We start from the raw sequence: 27227 nt of genomic DNA, 5'->3' as shown, positions 1-27227 counted from the left end.
TTTAGAAGATTTTAGAAGATTTTAGAAGATTTTAGAAGATTTTAGAAGATTTCAGAAGATTTTAGAAGATTTTAGAAGATTTTAGAAGAGTTTAGAAAATTTTAGAAGATTTTAGAAGATTTTAGAAGATTTTAGAAGATTTTAGAAGATTTTAGAAGATTTTAGAAGATTTTAGAAGATTTTAGAAGATTTTAGAAGATTTTAGAAGATTTTAGAAGATTTTAGAAGATTTTAGGAGATTTTAGAAGATTTTAGAAGATTTTAGAAGATTTTAGAAGATTTTAGAAGATTTTAGAAGATTTTAGAAGATTTTAGAAGATTTTAGAAGATTTTAGAAGATTTTAGAAGATTTTAGAAGATTTTAGAAGATTTTAGAAGATTTTAGAAGATTTTAGAAGATTTTAGAAGATTTTAGAAGATTTTAGAAGATTTTAGAAGATTTTAGAAGATTTTAGAAGATTTTAGAAGATTTTAGAAGATTTTAGAAGATTTTAGAAGATTTTAGAAGATTTTAGAAGATTTTAGAAGATTTTAGAAGATTTTAGAAGATTTTAGAAGATTTTAGAAGATTTTAGAAGATTTTAGAAGATTTTAGAAGATTTTAGAAGATTTCAGAAGATTTTAGAAGATTTTAGAAGATTTTAGAAGATTTTAGATGATTTTAGAAGAATTTAGAAGATATCTGAAAATATCAAAAGACTAGAATATTTCAGAAGCGTCAGTGTGTTAAAAATTTCATAAAAATATAAAAGTTCCATGAAATTTCTAAAATAATATATATAAGCTCTATCCGGTAAAGAAACACTTAAACAGATTTTCGAAAATAATTAAAGAGCTGAAATGACGTTTCGTTTCGTCTTATACTCGTCAGCCCATAACAGCTTATGTAGAGCAGCTATGCCACCTAACAGGTCTACATAAATTGTTAAGTAGACTAGTTATGCTAGGTGTGAATTTGATTACGAAAAATTGAAAAAAGAACGAAAATTCTAAAACATTTTAAAGGATTTTACAGGGAATTACAGAAACAAAATTTCATTTTATATTTGAAGAAATTCCGGAGAATGGAACATTTTAGTAGTTCCTGTGTTAGAAAAACTGAAATGCAGTTCTAATAGATTGAGAAAATTAAGCCGAACAACAGAAAATGAAGTAAAAATAAAAAACCTTCAAGAATCAACTGGTGCTATATTCTACATGTTTGTTAAACGTGAAAAATATTATGTTCTCGAACTATTTTTATGTTCTCCAGTCAAGATTCTCTAGTTTTTTTAGCTCCCAAGGCCTTAGATAGTTATTAGACTTCAGACGTTTTAAAAAAACTTCAGAAGAATTTCAAAAAAATTCCAATAGAATTCAGAATAAATTAAGATCCAGGATATTGCGGGAGTGAGCGCTGAAAGTGGGTAGAAGCAATGCGATAAAATTATTAGAAAGCATCTGAGATACGACATCATGAGAGATAATCTAAATTGTACATTTGGAATCTGGGGAGGGGGGGGGGGGGGGGGGTCAATAAAACCGGAGACATCATCTGACAACTCTAGCATGAAGTGTTTGCTAATATCCTATTTTTGTCTTTCTCTATAGAATAGCTGGATAACCCGACTTTGGATCGGAGATCCGGAAACCCTTAGTGCTAGATACCATTCGATCCAGCTCGACGAATTCGGAAAATGTCTGTGTGCGAGAGTGTTTCTTTTCACGTTTTATATATTCGCTCAATTTTCGCGGAGATGGTTAAACCGATTTCAGCCAAGCTTTGGATTGTTCGGAAGCTACTATTAGATTCTTGATCAAGTTTGATAATCACATGACTATACTTCCGTGTGTGGAGACAATTCCAATTATTCTTACGATGTGTCAGTTCATCGGATTTTTGGTAGGCCTGTTTTTATCAGGACCAACAAGCAACCTCATCGTTGATCATAACCACGAGAAGGACAAATATTTAAGTTTTCAAGATAAGTATCAGGTGTACAACTTTGCTTCCGCCGTTTTCCGATAGGTGGCTGTACCGGCTGAGGCTGGTCAAAATACATATACGATAATGCCTTTAAAGTGAGTGTGTACAGTGCCTAACGAATTGTCATCGCCGTTTCAGTGACAGTTGTTCTTGTTTTCGTATTATTCACGCTCGAAAATGTCTGTTTATGTGCCCAATTCGAAGACAAACATGGTGGTGGAAGAGAAGAAACTTTCAAAGATGAACAACTGGAACCATTGCTTTACTACGAGCTTTTAAAAGCTCGGTGAAACCATCACAGGAGATCGCTACCGAACGCAACTGATGCGCCTTAGTCGCGCGCTAAAAGAAAAGCGGCCACAATATCAAGAGCGATATGACAAAGTCATCCTCCAACAAGACAATGCTCGGTCTCACATCGCAAAAGTGGTAAAAAAGTACCTGGAAACGCAGAAATGGGAAGTCTTGCCCCACCCACTGTATTCCCCAGATGTCGCCCCTTCTGACTTCCACTTTTTCCGTTCGATGGCACACGGCCTGACAGATCAACATTTTCAATCCTTCGAAGAGTTGGAAAAATGGATTGCTTCATGGATAGCGTCAAAAGAGGACTCCTTTTTTCGAGCCGGGATCCGAAAATTGCCGGAAAGATGGGAGAAAGTTGTCGCTAGCGATGGACAATACTTTGAAGAATACATCTGTAAGCACTTTTTCGCAATAAAGCTTTTAATTTTGGAAAAAACGGCGGAAGCAAAGTTGTTCACCTGATAAAAAAAAACGATCACTGATGACAAATTACATAAAATCAGATTTATAGACATTTTTCATTTGCGATGTGATGTTTTAGACAGAACGAAAATCTTCTAACCACGAACAAAACGTGATTACTGTGTTTCTCTTTCTGTGTGAGAAACGAGAGAACCCACTTTTAAATCCATTAGGCATTCTGGTTTTTGAGCCTAAATAAAGTAACTAAATGATTTCCATTATACCAATCACCGATAAATTCCCCATGAATATGCTCGTGTTTTGCTTGTTTGTGCGTTAAGCGGAGACAAGAAGCAGAGTGCCATCGCATGTAACCGTTCCCTGAACTGAGGAGAGTGTGGGGTAGTATTTTATGTTCACTAAAACCTATTTCCTGGACCCCTTTAAAGACACTTACCTGATTGTCGATTGCGTTTTGTGGTCGTCCTGAGGTTAATCTGACTACACACAGCAGCATCGCTAAAATCAGTAGAAGCTGCCTCGAGGTCGCACTGGTGGAAACCATCCTGTCTAGTTTGGTTTTTGCTCTCCTAGTCCTAGGAGTCCGGGCCGGGTGGGATGTAAATGACTTGCAGGAATGCTCGACGGAGACGTTGGAGACTGTATATCTTTTTTTTATTCTTGTACTTTCTACTCTTGTTCGAAAATCAATCTCACCAGACCGGTTAATCTGTAAATAGTCGATTGAAAGGGAAAGATTCCGTAAGTTCAGATGACACGAGGCCGGCCGAAAGATGATGCGACCGGAAATGCAATTAATTCTGCGGTTGGACAACATTTCCCAGTGTCGATCAGTTGGTAATCTTAGCTCTACCGGATTGAGAAATAAATTTCCGAGTTATGTAAGCCTTGTCAGCTCACCACCTCCAAGCACATGCCCGTAAAACGTGTCATCAGGAGATAGGGATATAGTTTAGCGATAAAGATTAATATTTATCAAGTGGTGTCATCCTTGTAGAAGGGCCATGCACCCGCCAGGATGTAGATTGGGTGTGTTGGTGGATTCTGTGGCCCCTTCCGAGCGGCGGAGGGATGATACCGCGATTCAACTCGAAAGAATCAGCCTCGTAATGGTGTGATGATAACGGTGATATCTTTTGTTCCCGCCGGAGGAATAAATTTTCTCATTATTCATGACCACATCGCGGAAGACAGTTTAGTTTCCGTTTTTATTTATGGGAATTGGGAACCACTGTCAACGTCGTTTCGAATGGTGAGCGGCGGCATTTAGAGAAAAAAAACGCATTCATTTGGCAAGAGGTACAAGGTCAAATCGTGACTGGAATTGGAACAGTGGGTTTCACTTTTTCCGTCCGAGTGATTTGACAACTAGCCTTCGTTATAAACATAACTCGTGCAGTGGATTTGAAGTTAGTTAGGGCGCTAGAAATTAGTTCTATATAGGAAGTGTGAACGAAATAGCGATAGGACGAAAAGAAAATTTCAATAAATTTTCTCTTTCACGTTTAGATTTCAACGCACCAGAACATATCGGTTAAAATTGAGCTTCAGTTACAGGTTCGAGTTGTTCAAACTTAGACAACATTGTTGTCCCAATCATAAAACCTGATTTAATCCACCTAGTGGAGTAATGATGCCTTTCTCATATCAATCATACTATCATATATAATACTGTGGTATTCTTCAAAATAATGTTCTTCGATTCTTAAAAGAATAACCGAAATCGATCTGTTTTACCATCTGCTAATAAAAACTGTCAATTGGAAAAGATTTGAGGTCGATTGAGAAATTTTTTTCCCCATTTTAAGTGATGGTATAAAATTTTTAACCCGCTTCACCCTATATTTCCAGATCCGGAAATCGGATCCGCATGAAATTCAGGAATTACGCATGGGACCACAGGACCTTTCATTTTTACCTAAGTTTGTGAAAATCGGTCGCGTGAATATAAGAAAAGTAAGAACACATATTTTCTGTTTTTTTTTTGCACATTTTACCCCATAACTCCCGAACCGGCAGTCGGATCCAAATAATATTCGGGAATTTCTCATGGGACCTCAAGACCTTTCATTTGAATCTAAGTTTGTGAAAATCGGTTCAGCCATCTCCGAGAAAAGTAAGTGCAAAAAAACGTTACACACACGTTACGCGCACACACACACACACACACACACACACACACACACACACACACACACACACACACTCGACGAACTGAGTCGAATGGTATATGACATTTGGCCCTCCGGACCTCGGTTCAAAAGTCGGTTTTCACAGAGATTGCATAACCTTTCTATATGAAAAAGGCAAAACCGGTTTTGTCCCACCCAATGCACAGTGATCTGAAGCGGAAAATTGGCGGAACAAAAATATTTTCGCTATTGAATATTAGTTTTTTTTTGTAGCTGGTGTCTTCGCTAAGGTTATTAGGAATCAACTGGCGTAACTTTTGATGTAAGAGGTCATTGAGTTTGTCCAAATTTGGGTAGAAATCTGAAATCTAACTCTTTGAATTAAAATTAAATGTTTTGATTCCTGAATTGAAATTAAAGATTTTGATGAAAACTCTTTAACAGTAGATTATATTAAAAAATTTTAGTTAAGCAAAATTGTGCGCAATAATTAGCTGAACAACTCCTTCGGAAGACAATTTTCTCGTCAAACTGCTCACAAAAAAGGTTAGAATAAAAAAAGTGATTTTTTAGGAGCCATCCGACTTTTACTCCGTAATATTGATGTAAATCTTATATTTATTTATTTGGGAGCAGGGAAAAGCCCGCCGGAGCTGAAATTTACAATCTCTCTCTCCAGCAGGCATAAAACCTCCTCATTTTTCCATATCAACAGATTACAAAAATCCAACAGATATATCGCTTAATACTAAGGGCTTAATACTAAGTAAATACTAAGGCGGGGTGTTGGAAAGAAGTTGAAAGGGGCAAAAGCTCAAGTTAATTGTCACAATAGACGGTGAAAAGATGGAGAAGGGAGGAAGCACCAAATAATTAGTAACATCATAAGGATCTAGTTAGTTTCGAAGAAGATGGTGGACAGTCGGGGGATTGAGAGAGTCGAGCGGATGTTAGAAACGAACCTAATGGTGAATATTATTTTTGGTTGCAGAATCGATGGAGAATGGAAGCAGACTTACTAAGGGAGCACTAAACTAAAAATCGATCAAATGAAGAGCTAGGAAAATGGCTTCTTCAGTCAAGTTGCTCAAAAAAAATCCCTACAACATTTGCAGTAAAGTACAATAATTTTCAAATACAATTGAAAAGATTCCAGATTTCAATCAAAATGTGAGCCACCCTAATGACCTCTTACATCAAAAGATGCACCAATTGATTACAAATAACTTTTGTGAAGACACCAGCTACAAAAAACTAAGCTTTAATAGCGAAACTATTGTTGTCACACAAATTTCCCATTTCGAACCACTGCGCAGTGGTGTAATGATGCCTTTCTCCAATTAATCATATTCTCGTGTATAATAATGTGGAATTTTTTTAAAATAATTTGAGACAAAACGAATCAGTTCCACTATTGCATATACCTCCGGAACCGGTATGATCGAAGTCGATTCGTAATTTTTACAAAATCTGACAAATTTTCCAAAAAAAACACACTGAACAAAATTCTTATCGTGTCCTACAGCGATAAAATCGCAAAAATTTAAAATATTGAAAAAAAATATAACGCAATAAATAGTTAGAGGAATGAAAATATAAGGACTGAATAAAAAAATTTAAATATTGGAAAAGTATAACAAAATAAATATCTGAAGGAATGGAAATATATCAGAACTGAAAAAGTTAGGCAATGCGAAAAAAAACTAACTAAATTGGGGTATATGAAAAAATAGACCCGATTTCAATAGTAGTTAACAGAATGTCTGAACACAGAAAATAAATAGAGTATGTTAATACCTAAACTATTCAGCTAAATAATGAAACTTGAAAGTTTATGATGGACTACAAACTTTAACGTTAAAATTATAAGCATTGAAAGTGGAAAACTTAGTAACTTTCCTACACGGGTAGAAACCCATTGCCGTTACCACGATCAAAAATCATGAAATCATGGATCATGTCTATCATGAATAAAAAGTCATGATTTCATGCGTAAAATGACTGATATCATGAACAATAACACATCTTTCACGAAAGTTTTCATGGTATCAATCATTTTGCTCATGAAATTCCAAGAGACGGCATGGTTCATGATTTCATGGTTGAAAAATCATGGTACCGGTAATAGAATTTTATCCGTGTAATGTTTGCGGCTCTGAAAAAATGTAACAATAACAGTTCGGCTGAAAAGTTCGTATCGTTTAATAGAAACACACATTTTTTTGCCAAAATTCGTTTTTATTATTCAACATAATTGCCATCAGAGGCGATACAGCGATCATAGCGATCTTCCACCTTTACGATACCATTTTTGTAGTACGATTTGTCCTTTGCCTCATAATAGGCCTCAGTTTCAGCGATTACCTCTTCATTACTTCTAAATTTTTTACCAGCGAGCATTCTCTTGAGGTCTGAGAACAGGAAAAAGTCACGGGGGGCCAAATCTGGAGAATACGGTGGATAAGGTTTTTCCCTTTTCAAGGTAGTCGATGAAAATTTTACCATGCGAATCCCAAAATACAGACGCCATAACCTTACCGGCCGAATGTTTAGTCTTTCCACGCTTTGGGTTCGGTTCATCACGTGCGGTCCACTCAGCTGACTGTCGATTGGACTCCGGAGTGAAGTGATGGAGCCATGTTTCGTCCATTGTTATATATCGACGAAAAAAATCGGTTTTATTTCTATATAACAGCTCCAAACACTGCTCAGAATCATCAATTCGTTGTTGTTTTTGATCGATTGTGATCTCACGCGGCACCTATTTTGCACAAAGCTTTCTCATATCCAAATATTCGCGAATAATATGTCCAACACGTTCTTTTGATATCTTTAGGGTGTCAGCTTTCTCGATCAACTTCACTTTACGGTCATTGAAAATCATTTTGTGGATTTTTTTCACGTTTTCATCGGTAACAGCCTTTTTTGGACGTCCACTGCGTTCATCGTCTTCGGTGCTCATATGACCAGTACGAAATTTTGCAAACCACTTACGAATTGTTGCTTCGCTCGGTGCAGAATCTGGATAACACTCATCAAGCCATTTTTTGGTATCGGCGGCGCTTTTTTTTCATCAAAAAGTAGTGTTTCATCAACACACGAAATTCCTTTTTTTCCATTTTTTTCACAATAACAAAAGTAGCTTCACTCAAAATGCAATATCTCACAAACTAATAATCAGACAGCTGTCAAATTTATACACGTATCTTTTGAAGGTTGGTACTAACTGAAAATGGTATGGATTTAATTCTAGTGGCGCCCTCTCATAGAAACAATACGAACTTTTCAGCCGATCTGTTAAGAAGTACTGAGCCATCCTGAAGCTGGTGCTTCAGAAATATCCTAAGGAAGAAAAAATCGGAAGAAGATATGAAAAAATAATGGATCTTCAAGCTGATCCAAATGTTGTATAAAATTTTATGCGTAGTGTTAAAAGGAAGGTTCGTGCATTTCGATAGGGTATTGAAATTGAATAAAGCGAACATGGGAAAAGTTATGATCGATTGAATGGATGAATTTTGCCAATACCGACTCCGGCCACGTCCTAATGCAGAATCTATTTGAGAAGGAAGTGCATGTTGCTACTAGATCTCGTCAACATGCACAGGAAGTTGTTGTTTGTTAGTAAATTTTCGAATAATACTACCATGTTTTTATTGCTCTGGGTAGCCGGCTACCGAGGATATTTTTGCAATTTTATCGCGTTTTTGTATTAATATGTGCTTCCTACTAAAATACGAAATCTATTCCAAAATTTGCAAAGATCCGGCCGGCCTGCTGTCGGGAGATTCGATATTAATTCATACATTTAATTCATTGTGTTCTAATTTAATAGACAGCCGTAATACTGGCAGGATATCACTCGATCATCATCAATCGAACAAGAACGCCTTACGCAATACGAAGTTATGTCGATATATAACCATAACCTAACCAAAATAAAATAATAACAAATGAACCCTGCTGACAGTCTAATCCATTTTTACATACGTCCTAGTTAAGCACGGTCGCAAGAAATAGCTGCACGGTTATAAACTTGACACGCTCGTCTTAAACGTAGCGTTTAACCCGAATAAAAATAGATCCATTGATCAAACGTTCCCCGAATAATCGATGGAGTTTAGTCTAGCTCGATTTTTGTAAGAAGACATATAATAAGACATTGCAAATAAGAAAAATGTGAAATATCCTTTATCAACGATCTCAGGAGTATTCTGTTTTTCCTGTTTTTCCTATTCGCATTGCTGTAGACAATGCGACACACCACCTCTTGGAAAATAAAATAAAATAAACACTCGCGGACGGGTTTTCTGCAGACCAATTTTAGATTTTCCGCTTGAATCACACGATTTACTTGTAAATTTTCAAATATTTCATATAAATCTGATAATTGCGATAATGATATGCAGATGGCGCTTCGGTCGGTTCTTCAGAAGAAATAAAAATTATACGGTTTTTGTTTTCAAACTTTTTTTGTCGACGTTGCGGGCGAAGAATCACTTGTCTGTTTGTTACGGAAGGCTAGACCCATGCTGCGGTCTAGCCTTCCGTACCAATTCGGTAGATTACAATTCGGTAAAAATATACCTCATTCAGAAAAATGGTCTATGTGTGTTAAAATTCGTTCGGCTCTATTTCGAAGAAAGAATTCTTAGATCTCATTGCAGAAATCAACAAACCATAATGTGAACTTTAATATTCTAACCTGCACGTGGTTCAAGACCAACGCATTACGGTTTGTTTCCAACAAAAAACAAAAACAAAAATTTGCATCCAGGTTCCTCCACGAAGAACGACGTCAACAATCATTAAAGTATTATATATCACAAACACCCGTAGGCTTGTACGATGAAACGGCATAGCAGTGAACTATTCGTAGAAAATTTTCATTCTGCCCTCACCGTTGCGGAGTTGTGGTGTGCTTTCGCCCTTACAAAGCCGTTAGTCGTGTAGCTGCTTTGCGGCTCATTCATTTCGATCTCAATTCTACGAATCCAACTCCCTCCATCGGTAATTGGTAAGCTGGAATCCCATGCCGGAGGAAACCTTAAATATGCGGAACGGAATAAGAAGAAAGGAAAAACTCTTCTTCTCTCTGTAGCGTATAGATTATGACACGGATAGTGAAGCCAAACGGACGAGCGACCTGTTGCTGTTGCTACATCCTATCTTGCCACACAACCCTCGTCATCAACGACCCGAATGGGGTTCAACCTGTTGAACAATGCAATGAAATCCAGCAATGATTCCACAAACGACGCAAACAGCGGAAAAAGATTTCCGTTGGTTGTCGTTTATAAGGACAATGTTTATTCGGGTGTTGGGAATGATAATCATCACCTCGGGACGAGATGGCTTTGCGCTGTAAGTAACTGCATACATATTTTATGTTGAACATTGACTATCTGAAAAAGGGTCTGAATTTAGCGTTTTGCAAATTCGTACGGCATTCTATCAACTGCCGACAGCGAAGGTTTGCGTGCGTGTAAAAAGAGAAAACACTTTGGCGCAGAACAGTGGAACAAGTAGGCGTTGGTAAGATGGAAATGCTAAATTATTGATAAATTTTCCACGAGTTGCTACAAATAATTGCAATAAAAATTACTACAACCATCGCTTTTTCAATTCCAGCAAAAATGTAGCAACAATAAAAACAATAACCATTCTACGATCCGTCACTGGTCGCTTTGGAGTACATTATGTCTACTCTGTCTCGCAACTTAGGAGGAGGAATCGCAAATTCATTTAAAAATCTTACTAAAGACTGTCCAAGAGAGTATGAACGTACTTTGATTTCGCTGTAAATAATTCACAAGTGTTAGATATTCAAATTTTATTCGATATACTGATAATATTAGACTACAACAACAGAATATTATTCTCAACATGTGCTACTTAGCCGTTGTAGACTAGCTGGCGCTCTAGCTGACTAGATGTGCCTTCGTAATGCCCAAAATTCCTCAATTGGTCGAAGTTGTAAGCAATGTGGTATTTGGTAGTATACCACCATTCTACCGTTGATTTCGAGTAGTGGCAAGAAGCAAGATCTAGCCAGAAGACAACAGGATTCTTGTGGCTTCGAATCATGGGTAGAAGTCGTTTTGTAAACATTCCTTGATGTATATTTCGCTGTTCATTGAAGCAGTGGTGATGAAGGGTTTCGAAATCTTACCGCAGCTACAAATTTGCTTGCCAGACCATAGCTATCTTACCAAATTTTTCGACTTCGATCGATGTCTCGGACTGGTTTAACACTTGCCCTTCTCGCATCGTATGATATTGTGGTCCCGCCAAGGATTTGTAATCGAGTTTCACGTAGGTTTCGTCGTCCATGAGTTCAAATTTCCAGCAAGAATCGTATTATACAGCTTTCGAACCCTCGGCCTGATCGATGCTTCTTGTTTCGGACTACGTTTTGGTTGTTTCTGCTTCTTATAGGTTCGAAGATTCAAATGTTCTTTAGCACGAAGAACATTTGACTTCGAAGTGCCCACTTTTTTGCCACATTCCGAACTGAAACCTCCTTCTTTTGCTCGAATGCCTTCAGTATACGTTTATCCAACTGAGGGTTAACAGGACTTTTATTTCCTTCCTTGCATTTCGCACGGCTTTTTCACTTACTTCTTCCATTTTTGTTTTCTTTCTCAGTGACAGTCCGCGTTCTGTGCACCATTTGTACACAATTTTTCGACGTTGTGCTGCTGAAAGTCCACGCATTTCGAAACAAACTAATGAAAACGAATAAACACTGCACAAGTGGTTAGAGAAGAGTCCATACTTCCTGGGACAGTCTTTAGAAGTGGAAGATAAAGTTTTTACTCCCGTTTATTTAGAATTGAATATTATACTTGGTTCAATACCATTTTTTAAATGCCCAGAAATAACAAATAAAACATCCACAATAAATAGTACTCGATCGCTAAACATTCTAGTACTCGAGAAATTAACATTACACTGGTTTCTGTTTGAAGAAATGTTGGTCCGCATGAACCTAACCTTACCCAATTTCACACATTTCTGAAGATTTTTCATGTTTAATCGTAGTTTACACTAAAAAAAAGTTTCAGTAATCACTTTGAAATCGATTTTCTTCTACTCCGAGTTTACTTTTGTTGCTGATACCTACTTGTACTATGGAATAAACGGAAAAATCGTTGCAAATTACTGCTGCCGATATGAAAATTTTCAGAAGAACCCTCCTTTTCTTGGTTCCATTTTTCATTTGCAGATGTCGCTACCGCCACTTTTGTTTCGCGGCAATGTGCCAATCGAGCTCTTCATCGTTCTTCAGCTTCAAATTTTGGTGACGCTCCGGTTCGTTCTTTGTCTTTCAAATCAAAATTGTCACTTTTAAACTGAGCAAACCACTTTCGACGTATTTGTTCAGCTAGATCATGCTCACCATATTCTTCCTTTAAAGTACGATGATTTTCGACGTTTGTTTTCTTCATATTGAAATAATGAAGAAGAACTACCGCGAAAACGCTTTATCGGTCACAAAATTCGACCTATTCACAGTAAAAACCTGTATTCATCCACCTTGCGTTGTTATGATGCCTTTTTCATATAACTCATATTTTAATTAATATTACTAAGGGATTCTTCAAAAAACTTTTCTTTGAATATTGAATAAAAATGGAAAAAGTTTGTTTGGGCATATATTAGCATTATCTTTTAATTTTTTTTTTATCAGTTTCGACCCAAGTTGATGGGAATTCGCATTTTTTTTTTGCATTTTCACTCAAAATGACGTTTTAAAATTTTGTAAGTACTTATTGTTTTATCAAACTAAACACCAATCTAATATTTCGCGCACCGTGTGGCGCTCTTAGTCATCCGATTAGATTTCTGTTTTTTAGGTTGTCACATCTGTCATTGTTATTCTATCAAATTTTCAGCCAGATATCTGGACATTTTTAAAAGTAACGCTATACTGAGTACATTTGCGATTGTGCGTGTCCTCGAATGTGCATTACATTTTGCGTAAAAAACAATTTCAATGGTGCGACCACAACGTTTTCGAAGTGGCCGTAAGTTTGTCGTCGTTTTCAGTCAAAAAAGAAGACGATGCTCACAGTTTGTATGGATTACAAGGGTATTGTGTTCGTCATAAATTCCTTCCACGAAACCGGACCGTCAACAAGAAGTATTATTTGGGCGTTATGAGACGTTTGCGTGAAGCAATTCGCCGAAAAAGACCATATTTGTGGGCCTCTTCCGACCATAAAAGCTTTCTAACACTACGTGCGGGGTTGGGGATCGAACCCAGGTTGGCTGCGTGAAAGGTATCGACGCTGTATCCGTCCCCTTTTATCTCAACTATTTTTCATTCCTCTAAAACCAAACCACCTGGAGAACATTCAATTCAAGGTACTCGCGGTGGTATAACCAGTCCACACCGTGAAACTATCTTCCCCGTTAATTCATCGTACGCAAGAAATGCTTTTGCTTCGCATTTTCTACCGTGGTCAATCGGAGGCGAGTTGAATTCTTTAGGAATAATAAGTTTTGTTAGTTTTCGTTTTCAGTCCTGATCAGGAGACTTCGTTCTTCAATCCATTCTTCTGAATTTTGATAGAGTTCGTAAGCAAATTCCGACGCTCTCACGGAAAGATACACAAATTTTCAACCCGTAAAATGTACACAAGTCAACTTCTAGAGTTCCGATCAAGTATTTATATTGTATGTATCTGCTGGTTGCAAAAAGTTGGCTCAAATATGCTTTCAGTGTTGCTGAACTAATATGCTCATCATATGATACCAAAGAATATAATGAATCGGTATATTGCCCATGGTTGTTTACCCCGGATCAGGGTCATGTCACCGAAAACCATTTCGCCAAATGTCATTTCACCGAAAGGTTCATTCCACCGAACTCTTCAATAGTCTTCATATAGAATTTGATTTTAAATAGAGACAAATGAAAAATGATGATGTTCACTCCCGTTTCCAAAATCCAGAATGATTTTTTAATATATTATTAAATTGTTTTCATTTCATAATCATCAGAACGGAATTCCCAAGAAAACTTGTTGGCTTTATTATAGTATCTACCAGGCAATTGTTTTCCAATAAGTGAGTGCAAATCAAATAAAATATTGAATGTGGCTTCGCCACATCGTTTTGCCTGTGTGCTATCCGACCTCGCTACCGCTCGTTCGGGCCTAATTGAACTAAAGAAACCTAGCTTTGAGAAGACCGGGCAAATTACCCATTCGGCGAAATGACTTTCGGTGAAATGGCATTCGGCGAATCGACTTTCGACGAAATAACCCGCTCCCGTTTACCCCCATCAACAGTACCTCTTCAGAGATATCAGGCTTGTTCTTTAGCGTTTTGAGCTCGTTTGCATTTGTTGGTTTACCGTGTATCTCGTAGGAGAGAGAACATTCTGGGAAAGCTGAAAAATATAAAATCTAGTCAGAACACAAAAAACAACATTATTACGAACTTTTGAATACCTTCCACAAAGTGATTCAAAATTTGGGAAAGTGCCTCGGCATCTTAGAGATTAAGCAGTGTGCCTTCAAAATTAGATTATTGAATAAAAAAATAAAAAAATTGGGAATTTTCTGACTCATCAGTTTGAAGACTGTTAAAAATTGTAGTTCAAGCGGATTTTTTCAGGATTTTCTTTAAAATTTAGACTCGTTTAGGACAATATTAACTAGTGCTGTATCACCTAACCACTGTTTACTGTAATACAGATTTTTGAATTTTGTGGCCTTGTATATATCCGAAGCAGTTTTAGCAGCGATTTTATCCCACTTCTGCTTCCAATCTGTTACAGTGAGCAAAGGTATAACTGAATTTCTATAACAAGTACAAAGTTTGTGATTGATAATTTCACTCGGATAAAGCTTGCTTCATTTAGAATTGGAACAAACTTTTGCTCATATTGTGGCGCTCCTGGTAGACGGATTTGGAAGTTCTTGGCACCCACGTGTCGGGAATTTTGTCAGCTTCACGTATGATTTTGGACATTCCGCAAATCGACTGTACTTTGTAAACAATCAACGTGGAAACCGAAAGAAGGGAAAAACATTGTGCACAGTTATTTGGAGAATCTGTTTGTGGTCTGCATCTAGGCTAGCTAAACAGCTGAAATTGTCCAGAAATACCGTATGGCGCGTTATCAAACGGTGTAAGGAAACATTGACGACGATTCGGAAGCCTCCAGCCATTCGTCGGAGTGGAACTGTCGATCGGAAACTGCGTGGTAAGATGTTGAAGACGATTAAGAGGAATCCTAATCTGTCGGACCGTGATTTGGCCAGAAAATTTGGTGCTGGCCATAGTACCGTGAGGAGAACTCGACTCCGGGAAGGAATCAAGTCGTATCGAGCTAGCAAACAGCCAAATCGAACCATAAAACAGAATAGTGTGGTCAAAATTAGTGCTCGGAAACTATATGACCAGGTGCTGACCAAGTTCGACGGGTGTCTTCTGATGGACGATGAAACCTATGTCAAGGCTGACTTCAGGCAAATCCCAGGTCAAAGATTTTACTTGGCAACGACTCGAGGGGATGTTCCAGCCAAATTTAAATTTGTTTTTGCCGACAAATTTGCAAGAAAATTTATGATTTGGCCGGGCATTTGCAGCTGCGGCAAAAAAACGAAAGTTTTCGTTACAAATAAGACAATGACATCGGAACTATACCAAAAAGAGTGTCTCCAAAAACGAATTTTGCCGTTCATTCGATCCCACGACCATCCTGTAATGTTTTGGCCAGATTTGGCAAGCTGTCATTACAGCAAAGCCGTTTAAGAATGGTATGCAGAGAAAGTGGTCCAGTTTGTTCCGAAAAACCTTAACCCACTCAACTGCCCCCAGTTCCGCCCTATTGAGAAATACTGGGCAATCATGAAGAGGAGACTCAAGGCAAAGGGAAACGTTGTCAAAGACATCAATCAGATGACGACCTGGTGGATTAAGATAGCTAAAACGATGGACGAAGAAGGTGTGCGCCGCCTACTGAGCCGTGTTACAGGAAAAATTCGAGAATTCCTTCAAAACCGTGACGAATAATTTTATCCGTATTTTTTCTTAAAAGTATGAAGAAAACGCTTTTTTCTTAAAAGTATGAAGAAATCTGATCTGACATACAATGAACCTTATCATTGCAAATGTCAAGGACAAGGATATTTGAAAAGAACATATCTCGCTTGCAGACGATCGCAGACGAGTAACTCAACCACGGTATAAAAGCTCTTTTGAAGTAGTTTAATATGTGAGTAGTCTCATCTGCACCTTCCTGCGCCTTTTGATAATAGATAAGTTGGAATTTTATTTAAAAAAAGGCGAGTGGGTAATGTCAGAGACATAACTGGAGGTAGTGAATACGAAAACAACTGACATGTTCCTCAACACTTCCGAATATCAATTGTATGAATTATGCAAGCATTCCCCTTTTCACATTTTCGCAAAAACAAAGAAGGCCGCACAAATCTAATCAAACTGTTCTTTGCACTAAACTGAGAATATTTATTTTCGATTTGTGAACAACAAATCCTAATAGTTCTTTAGAAAACTTTGAGAGCCATTAGAATGGCTGATTTTGTGTAATGCTCTCCACCGTTGTTTTTTCACCAATGCTAATGACTGGCAGCTGTGACGTAATCGCTCTTGTCGAAAGCGAAACTAGCTATGCAGACGACACAAAACACATCTGCTCGCAGTGGCGATAGAATACAAACTGATTCAATTTTTGTTGAGAGGTTTGTTTTTACCTGATTTCGTTTGTAGCTTTTTCACTAATGGGCGGTCCTAACGGCTATAAAAATAGCTGCATACAGATTTTTAATGTCGATTTTTTCATTTCGGATTTGCATTTCATTGAAAGAAACTATCAGGGTGCTGTACGGGATTCATTCCTGCCTTTCAGAGGGACCAAATTGTGGAGCTCACTACGATATTAAACACTGTTCGGAACATTTTCCTCGAACGATTTGTTGTACAGCAGCAGATATTTTGTTCTCTTCCTCAGAACGCGTTCTGATTGGCTGGTGTTCACATGGGTCAAATGAAACAGGTTTTTCAATAGTGTTGCTATACACGTTTAAGTTGAAAAATTTCGATTCTATTGGTAGTTAGATTATATAAATCCCTTCACAGATCACTGAGCTATGAGCTTTAAAAATACGAGAAAGGCAAACGTGCCTTATGAATTATCCTCTTTGATACTCGTTTATACCAAACATTTCAGAAAAGTTTAATTTTGAATTGTTTGAGATTATGTCACACAACTGAAAATTTTATCATAAAATTGTGATTATATTTCCGATGGCATGTAGCAAAAATTATGATGATTCGTTAGATACAACAATAGATATTCACGATCAAAAACTTATCACTCTCTCAGAGGGTAAATTTTAAAAAGGCACCCCATAGTAAAGTAAGTCGTATTCACGACAAAATATAAAAAAATGCTCTATTTCATTAAACTGAAATGATAGCAGCATAGTATAATTGAGAAAGTTGTGTAGTTTTTGAAGATGAAAAACTTTGTATAACATGAAAAACTCATATAAATTGAAAATATATATGTTTTCTTACAAAAACTTGTTTTTGGACACCCTTTTCAGAAAATACGTTATATCATGAATTACACTCAAGTTACGGGAATAGTACTTTCAGCAAACTTGTTTGAAATAACTTTCTGCATAACTTCGTCGAAGTAACTTAGCCCCTATGTTGGCCCTTAGCTTAAATAAAATTTTTATCTCACTTCTAGGGGGATTATTTACATGAATGAAATTGGTAAAAAGATGGCGTCTATTATTCTGAGCAACTTTGCTTAAGACACTGTACCTCTAAAACTACGTTTTTAATGAGTTATCAATTAAGAGCGTGAAATTACGCTTTTGAACCACTGTGCAGTAGTTTGTTTACATATCTATTAACACGTATTCAAATTAGAATGAACACATAAACAAACCGCTGATACCTGTCAAAATTGATTCATTTTTGTGAGGTTATGTCATGTTCGTGCAAAATCTGATTAGGTTTTTTACCGTCACTGCTAACCTCAATCGGATGAACATGTTTTGGCAGTTCAACGATTCAATACGGTTCGTTTCAGAGATTTACTAAATAAAAGTGACTAGTTGTGAAGTGTTAAGATAATTGTTTGAGATGTGTTCCTCGTCATCGTGCAAAACCCGATTAGATTTTTTATCGTGACGTCACAAATGAACAAGCATTCATCCATGACAGTTCAGCGGTACTGTTTACCTAAGACAAGACCTGACAACTGGCTTCTTATTCTTCCTTCCGAATCATCCTTCTCGTCATTTTCGCCCTGTGGAATAAATACCAACGTATCGGCTACAGTGTAGCCATATTTACAGATTTTTTTAAATAACTATGCTAGGAAAAAAATATTACATTTAAATTTTTAGACTTTAGGTTTTTGATTTGAAATAAACATAAAACATGTTTTGGTGAATGCATTTCTTTATTATATATTAATGCTTAAAACAATTAATTGAGCTTTGATGACAAAACACGAAATATCTTATGTTGAAAAAAATTGAATCCATTGTTGACGTATTACCGGATCTTTTGCAAACCGGAAAAATTAAGTTTGGATAGAAATGCTTAATGCGACCACAGTGTGGAACGCAACAGTTCATTCTTCTCGTAAAACTAAACGCACTTTCGAGTTTACACTAATTTAACAAATCTTTTTTGGTTACACTTTAATTCACTAAACAGAAAAACGGCTTGATGTCTATTTTAAATACACAGTCTTGCCACTATAAACATTTATTACCAATGAGATTGAAAAAAAGTGAAACATTTTCCGAAAATTCTCATTTTCATTGGTGAGCTAAAATTATACATTTTAATAAATTTGTTTTCTGATTTTCTTTATACCTGGCATCATTGCTCGCGTACCCTGCAAAAGTTTTTTCTTTTCACAATGTGCAGGTGGCAACATCAAAATCAGCCAATCAGAAACTGGTCCATTTTGGAACGAAAGCAGCCCCCCCAGATGTCAGGTCTTGACTTAGCTGTTTACAAACAAGCTTAAACAAAAATCGAGGAACAAATTTCAAACAATCATCTTTCCATTTTGTAACTAATCACTTTTATTTAATAAATCTCAAAAACAAACCGTATCCAAGCGTGAACAAATGTTTGAAAACTTTATTTAGGCGATATGGACCGTAAATGCTCTCATCCAATCTGTCAAACAGTACTGCTGAACTGTCAAAATGTGTTCATCCGATTGAGGTTAGCAGTGACGGTAAAAAATCTAACATCGAACAATCTTCGCGTTTTAATTCGCTTTAGAAGTTATCTTTAGTGCATAACTTGTAAACATGTTTATTTCCATGGTATTTCGCGACGCTTTTGAACAAGGGAATAATAATAGTATATCATTTCTGAGTTCAACGCTTCACGATTACTGAACAAGCATGTTTTATTGATTTGCATGGGACTTAGTAATCTTTTTTTTTGTAAAATATATGTTTTATTGTCAGATGTTAAATAATGTCGTTTTAATAATTACAATTCAAGGTGAAACTTTATTTCAGCTACATCTAATCTATCGTTATTTTCATTAACGAAGCAGATGTACTTTATGAACATACTCAGAATTTCCACTCTTTTTCTTTTCCCTAAACCTCTGAGAGCAGGTCTTATAAGTTCTTCAAAAGATAGACGCTTCCATCCGTTTGTGATATCTGTTAATCTCAGCTGTAGGGCCGTCCAAGCCGGCGCGACACGAGCACAGGTACTAAACTTGTGGCAGAGAGTCTCCTCCGTTTGATTTCCACAGTGTGTGCAGAATTCGTCTGGAGTACGGTGCATAGTAAACAACAATTTGCGGTGCTCGATCTTCTCGTTCACTAACAGGTACAGCTCCGATCGTTGCGACGATGAGAGCTGCTTCAAAGCTATGTTACGCCATGTGCGTTTCCAGTCGATTGTCGGATTATTCCGTACCACCCTTGGCAGGTCGGTTTGTTGTACAAAATAGCGTTGGATTTGATCGGCAGAGGGGTTTTGTTGAAGTTGATGAGGAATTTGGGATAAATTTGAGAGGATTTGTTTGAGGTCGGGAAGATCTGCTGGAATTACTGGTCGGGGATTTGCGTGGTGAATTAAGGATCTATAGTAGGGAAGGGAATCGATTTCACGGAGATGCCGGTTAATTGCGAGCGATTTGCACTTCAGCGCTGGTAGTTGCAGCTTCAGTCCGCCTTCCTCTCTGCAGCGGGTTAATTGCATCATTGGGACGCGGGCGATCATTCCTCTCCAAAGAAAAGTGCCCATCGTTGACGTGATTTTAGCCGTATGTACTGCAAATGGTGGCAGAATCGATGACATATACCATATCCTCGAAGTGCCAAACGTATTCAGCAGAATAACCTTTTGGTGAAGTGTCAGCTGCCGTGGAGAGTGCAGCCACATTAGTTGAGCGAATTTACTTGTTATCACATCCCAATTCATTGTCGTCATCAGTCGTATCGAGTTTGCGAATACAACACCCAGGATTTTCACCGCATCTGTTGTTTGTATCCACGAGGTACTGATTTCATGCCCCTCCCAGTCTCCAACGTTAACTGCCATTGATTTTCGTTGGTTGAGTTTGGCACCGGCAACTGTTTCGAAGCGAGCGAACAACACTCTCATCGCTTCTATCTGCTCGTTGGATGTTACGATCACGGTGATATCGTCTGCGTAAGCCACCAGCAAGTCATTGCCGCAGACTCGCTCAAGCTCCTTAATCAATGGATGCAACTGCAATACGAACAAATGCATTGAAATTGGATCGCCTTGACGTACTGAACGTTGTATTTCGAACGAGCGAGAAAGATGTCCATTGATAAGCAAACGCGATGTGGATCGGCTCGCAATCACAGAGAGTAGATGTGTGAGATCCTCATTGATACCAAGCGAGCGCATGGTTTCGAAAAGAAATGAGTGTCGTACTCTATCGAACGCGTGGTCCAAATCGAAGCTGATGAGTTTACCGGCACGGCGACGGTGGCGCAAATCAGCTATTCGGTCTTTCAGAGCAAGAGTGGCTTGAAATATGTTTCGCTCTGAGTTTGAACATTTCTGTCCATCGCTCAGAATGTGGTGGGCCTTCATTACTTGCTCTGATCGGGTTTTCAGTATGCGGGAGAACAACTTGTAATCGCTGTTTAGAAGCGAAATCGGGCGATACGATCGGACTGTATTGTCTCCTCCTCTCTTTTTAGCCAACACGATGATACCCTCTACGAACGCAGCGGGTAGATTGCCAGTAAGGGCTTCGTTCATCAGCAGATTGAGCTCTCGGTGGATGACGTCAAACACGCGCAGGTAGAATTCTTTCGGGATGCCATCGCAACCGGGAGATTTCTTGGGTGCACTAGTTCGTATTGCTGCTAAGATTTCTGCTGTGGTGATCTCGTCCATGCATGCCTCGTTTAGAGGATCATTCGGTGGGATAACTCTCTCTGAGATAAAGTCATTTTCGTTTCCATCGGTTGCTTCTTCGGAGTAGAGACAAGAGAAATAATTAGTTATCTGCGCCTCGATGTCATGTGGATCCTCGATAATTCCTTCCCGCTCTGTCTGTAGCTTAGTTATGACGGTTCTTTTCCTTCGTCTCTCTCCTAAATGGAATATCGATATTGGTTCCCCTGCTACGTGCGTTTCATTTATCCTCATAAACGCGTGAGAGAAGTTTCGTTGAAGAGCCAACATTTCGCATTTCAAACGGTTTATAGTGGGTAACATTTCGGGATGTTGATAGTACCCGTCGTACGCTAGCCGTAGCTCAGCATATAATCGCTGATGTTTACTGTGGAACTCTTGAAAAACTTCACGAGATTTCCATTTGAAGAATGACTTTATCTTGGGCTTAGCGTATGACAACCACCATTCTATCCATGAACGAAAATTTCTGCGCTGTCGAGTCCAGTACTGCCACTTGTACTGAAACTCTGCAACATTTTCATCGGTCAGTAGATGGGGCCGCAGTGACCAAAATCCACGACCGTGCTCGCGTCCTAGTGAAGGAAGGCAAAGTCGAAGTGTGATCGCTTTATGGTCAGTAAATGAGCACACGTGCGTTTGTGCTGTTCGCAAGTTGTCGCGAAGTTCTTTACTGACATATATTCGATCGAGGCGAGACCGGGCATTTCTGTTCACGTATGTGAAACCTGCATCGCGCGGGCACAACTTTTCCCAGACGTCTTGTAGATGTAGCTGCTGCACAGCTGTTTTCAGTGCGGGACTGGGATTTGGACTGCTCGAGTCGCACGTTCGAAGTACACAATTAAAGTCGCCCGCTAGAAGAACGTGCTGTGTACGGTGCCGGAGGTAATAAGCCAACGTTCCGTTGAAAAATTCCTCTCGCGCGGCACGTTGCGCAGAACCGGAAGGAGCGTAGACATTGCAGATTGTCGTGTCTAGGACTCTCAATGCGATGAGTCGCCCGTCTAGACTTCGCTCGACGTGAGAAACCTGGATATGTTCTCTCAGAGCGATAGCTGTGCCTCTTCTCGTGTGATCAACATTGCAGAAAACGACGAAACCCGGCAAGGAGAGTTGCTCGTTCTCTACTTCTTGCAAGCACACGATGTCGATCCAGTGGTTGCTGATGAAAGTACGAAGCGCATTTATTTTCGTGGGGTTCGTGATCGTGCCGATGTTAATTGAAGCGACGTTGTATGATGTGAGAGCCATTTGTTTTGTTACTTTTGCTCCATCTCAACATCGTCCTCGTTTTCCCGACGTGGCTTTTTGCCAGCCGGTCGGCCTCTCAGTTTTCGGCTGCTTGTGGACAGCGATGTCAGATCTACGGAAATCTCCGTAGATCTACGGATTCGAACATTTTCTACGGATCTACGGATCCGTAGACAAAATCTACGGAAATTTGATTTTTTCTACGGAAATCTACGGAAATTACAATTAATCAACGGAGAACTACGGAAACTAGTTTTGTCTGGCGAGCAAAAAAAGCTTTTCACCGTGAGAGCTTCCGAGAAAAATGCCAATCTACGGAAATGACACTACTACTATCTGGCATCGCTGCTTGTGGATGCAGACGAATCGTCGGTTTCGTTACCATTGCCGATTTGGTTTCGTGTCTTACTGCTGGGTTTCCTGAACAGTTCGACTGCATTCGCGCTGGTGTTAAGCAGATCGTCGTTTTGCGACAGTGCTTGTTGTGTCGTCGCTCTTTGCGGAGGTATGCATGAGGAACCAATCGATGCGGGTTGGCTGCTGCTGTTCGCTGTCATATCAGCTGGTTTATCCAGTTCAGGAAACGTTTCGGCCGTTAGTGGGGGTGGTGCTGAGTCTCTCGCTACGGTCAGTCGCTTATTAACTGATTTTGTAGCAGCTGGCTTTTTCGGCTGCGGTCGTGGTGCATTTTGGCTTGCCACGTTTGCGTAGCTCTTTTGAACTAACAGTTTCTTATTTTGGACACAGGATATTTCTGTGTGTGACTGCTCCTTGCAGTGTCGGCAGGATTGCAGCTGTCCCTTGTATACAACGAACGCTTGCTCTCCGTCGATCGTAACCCACGAATCAATGTTTCGTTTAACGATCATTCGGGCAGACCAGACTCCGAGTGGAACTCCCCCGAAGTCGAAGCCTTCACCCCATGTCAGTTCACGAATAGATAGCACTTCACCGAACGCGCTCAAAAATTTCACGATTTTCTCTTCGCTCACGTCTTCGGGGAGGTCGTGAACCTTCACTTCGACACTTCCATCCTCCAATGTTATTCGGAGTTTGTACTTTTTCCCCTCTAGCTCCACTTCATGTTTTCCGTCGTGATCGTCGACAACTCTTTGTGCTATCTCTAGGTCACTGACCTTTATGAAAGCACACGATCCACCTCGGTGGCACTGCAGTCTCTTCACATCTTCTTTCTTCAAGCCCAGCACTGTACGGCAAAAAGCATGCACTTTTTCGAACGACGGTTTAACGGGAAAGGCCGAATAGTCGATCTTGAAAGTGTTTTCTCGCCTCATTTCGAGAATTGCACACGCGGTGCGGCACAATTAAAATCGAGTAGGGAGAAATACTTGAGAATAGCTTCAACGGTTTGACTCTCGAATAGCGCAAATGGATAAGACGTCCGTTCGGTATCAAGAACAACCGATGTATATGTAGTAATCTTTGGTATAAGAGCAAATTCAGCAGCTGGATGTTTTATATGGTAGATCTATAATAGAATTGAAACTGGAACAAACGTATCTCTAGCAAGCCGTTTTAGTTTTATTTATTCGAACAGTTCTACTGTCAAATTTAAAACTGGTATACGCTGCCGTTCCATTTTATATATTTTGCCTTCATTCATTCAGGAGTGTTCTAGTTTTAGATGCAAAATTTATGTCAGTTTTAAAATTTAAATCTAGTAATTATAACAAAGTAAACTGGCAGCCCCAGCAGCGTTTTATCTGTGTTTCAAATATACAAAAAATAGAACGGCAGCGTATACGTCGAAAACACGTTTTCGTTCGGCACGTCAAAAAAGACATTGCACTGCGTTGCAAAACAAAAAGTGTTCTGTAAGAAGCAGAAACTTTACGTCTGCTTAGCGGTTCAAATTGAACTGCCGAGTTTAGCACTAGGCAGTTCAATTTGAACTGCTCTGCACTGATGAGTCAAAGACGAAACGTAAAAATAATAAAAACGGTTATGCGCCCTAGCACAAAATTTGGCTAACCCCTAAGAGCAAATTCAGCAGCTGCAAGATTCATATGAGTGGTCTATAATGTAAATGAAACTGAAACAAACGTATCCCCAGCAATCCGTTTTAGTTTTATTTATTCGACCAGTTCTACTGTCAAATTTAAAACTGGTATACACTGCCGTTCTATTTTTCTATATTTGAAACACAGATAAAACGCTGCTGGGGCTGCCAGTTTATTTTGTTATAATTTCTAGATTTAAGGTAGCGCTTCGCCGTGGTCACGGGAGTTCACTGCCTATTCCGGGGTTTCACGCACTTTACCCAAAATTGTGAGAAAACGGGGAGGAAAACGGAAATTCCAAGAACATACGATTCTAGATAATTAATTTTTCTATCGATTCGTGTATAAATTGTGCCTGATAAACGTTTTTATCGAAAGATTTCGTGCGAGTTATAAAAATAAATGAGTTTTTCCTTATTCTTTCGCACGCACACAATGTCAACGCATGCATTGGGGTGTGCAAAATGACACATGCGGTAGACGCTAACAACATTTCTTTTGTTTTCGTTGTCCGTTCTCTCTGCGTAAACGTTGAATATAGATGAGTAGAAAATGTAAGTAAGTGTTACTACTTTGTAAAATAATTTCTATTCATGTTTCAGTAGAACCAGAAATCAGTAATGATTTTCATCGCTACTAGCTTTGACGCTTTGTTGAAAACGTAGCACATCCCTACATATGCGAGTTGTTTATAGCGAGAAAAGGAAAAAAGAAAACAAAATGTTTAAAAAAACTCGCACGAAATCTCGCGAAAGAAAAGCTTTCTAACAGATATTTTTCGCCAAATGCATAGTAAAATCATTTACCTACAATCGTATGTTTTTGATTTTTCGTGAATCGGGTTAGTATTGGAGAAATTTGCAATTTAGGGTGAAATTTCGGCGACAAAGCAAGAGGAAGCAGTGAGTTGTCTCGCTTTGACCTGACCACGGCGAAGCGCTACCTTAAATTCTAAAACTGACATAAATTATGCATCTAGAACTAGAACACTCCTGAATATGCCCTAAATGAGCGTATACCAGTTTTAAATTTGACAGTAGAACTGTTCGAATAAATAAAACTAAAACGGCTTGCTGGGGATACGTTTGTTTCAGTTTCAGTTACATTATAGACCACCCATATGAATCTTGCAGCTGCTGAATTTGCTCTAAGGGCATGTTTAGTAGTGTTCTAGTTCTAGATGCATAATTTATGTCAGTTATAAAATTTAAATCTGAATTTTATAACAAAAAAAAACTGGTAGCCCCAGGTGTTTTACTCGTGTTTCAAATATACAAAAAAAATAAAACGGCATAGTAGACCAGTTTTAAATTTGACAGTAGAACTGGTCGAATAAATAAAACTAGAACGGCTTGCTGGGGATACGTTTGTTCCAGATTCTGTTCTATTATAGATCTTCCATATAGAACTTCTAGCTGCTGAGTTTGCTCTAAGTATTATTAATCGATCGGAAATTGACTTTTCTCATAACTTGCGTTAACTAGTAAAGTTGCGTTTTGACGCTTTGTTACCCACTATGCACTTTAACATCAGACAGTCAAACAGAGTAAAAAATCTATCATTGCTGATTAAATCACTGATGATAGATCAGTGATTTCGTAATTCTGTTAGACAGTCCTGCAAATGGCAGCAAGTTAACAGACAAATTTCAATTTTATAATTGAGGGTTCTTTTTGTAATCCAATAGCATAATTAGGTCGGGTACTCTTAATTAATGCTTGATTCTTAGCTTTAGCTTTGGAATACATTCTCAAGTACCAGACGACAGTTTACTTGACATTAGGTTGAAGTTGATTAGTAGATCCTGTTTGGTGGAACTAGACAACATTAACCGAAGCTCGAAGCTGGGGACAGGTCTCGCTCATGAAATATCAGTTTTCAAAAATCGATACGAAACCAGTATCGTAGTTCTTTATTTTATATCATCGTTCAAGTCGAAATAAAGTTTCTCGTGACGTGATCGGGGCAATTAATTGAATCGGGTGAGCTCCGTTCCGGCAACTGATTAATGATTACCACCACATAGACAATTTCGAGAGCACATCCGATCCGACTAATACTGAAGCAAAAGTTTTTCAGTCAAACAAATCGACCACAAGTTAGCAGAAATCTACCGTACCAACTCTCCTACTAGACAACGTTAGTTACCTTTTCAGCCGCACGTTCCACTGCTAATGGCAGTTTGATACTCTGTGACGAAGTCATTTTGATGGGAAAATGAATACTCGCCCGGATCAAAAGCGGTTCCCCCGGTCCCGTTTTGACATGGGCTGGTTTCGGTTGCCGAAAAATTAGCAGAATTGTACCGTTTTCACCTGGTTGTAAATGTTAGTTCAACACATGCGGGTGTTGTTATTGCATAATTTCGTGTCGGAAGATACAATTGAAAACAACTGAGCCGGTGTTTTTGTTTTTTTTTTGGTGAATGACAGAAACCTTCTCACTGAACTTCCCGGGTCACGCGGTCACGGGATGGAAAATGTTGCCTATCTGGGGGAGACGTGGAAATTTGTTAGACACACCAAAGTTCGGTGTGGTCAACTCGCACACTCAATTCCATTAGATTGCGGCTGTAACCGAGCCGCAATGTTGCGCTTTGAAGGTGGAACCACTCTTCGGATGAAATGTAATCTCATTACTTATAAAATAACGTTCCGAATCAGCAGAAAGCAAGTTACTAAATAT

General features: G+C 38.6%; 1 protein-coding gene across 1 annotated transcript in view; it reads right to left on the bottom strand.

The window, feature by feature from the left end:
* Positions 1 to 27227, bottom strand: part of LOC131430418 (uncharacterized) — a 59688-nt gene that overhangs the window by 5768 nt on the left and 26693 nt on the right. The window contains exon 2 of the mRNA XM_058595406.1: positions 3132 to 3404. Coding sequence (XP_058451389.1) covers positions 3132 to 3239 — 108 coding nt within the window. The 5' untranslated portion in view covers positions 3240 to 3404. The remainder of the gene's footprint in view (positions 1 to 3131; positions 3405 to 27227) is intronic.

This window comes from Malaya genurostris, chromosome 2 (assembly GCF_030247185.1).
Source record: "Malaya genurostris strain Urasoe2022 chromosome 2, Malgen_1.1, whole genome shotgun sequence".
Lineage (NCBI taxonomy): Eukaryota > Metazoa > Arthropoda > Insecta > Diptera > Culicidae > Malaya > Malaya genurostris.
Note: the sequence above shows the minus strand (reverse complement) of the source record. Positions and strands in the feature narration are given on the sequence as shown.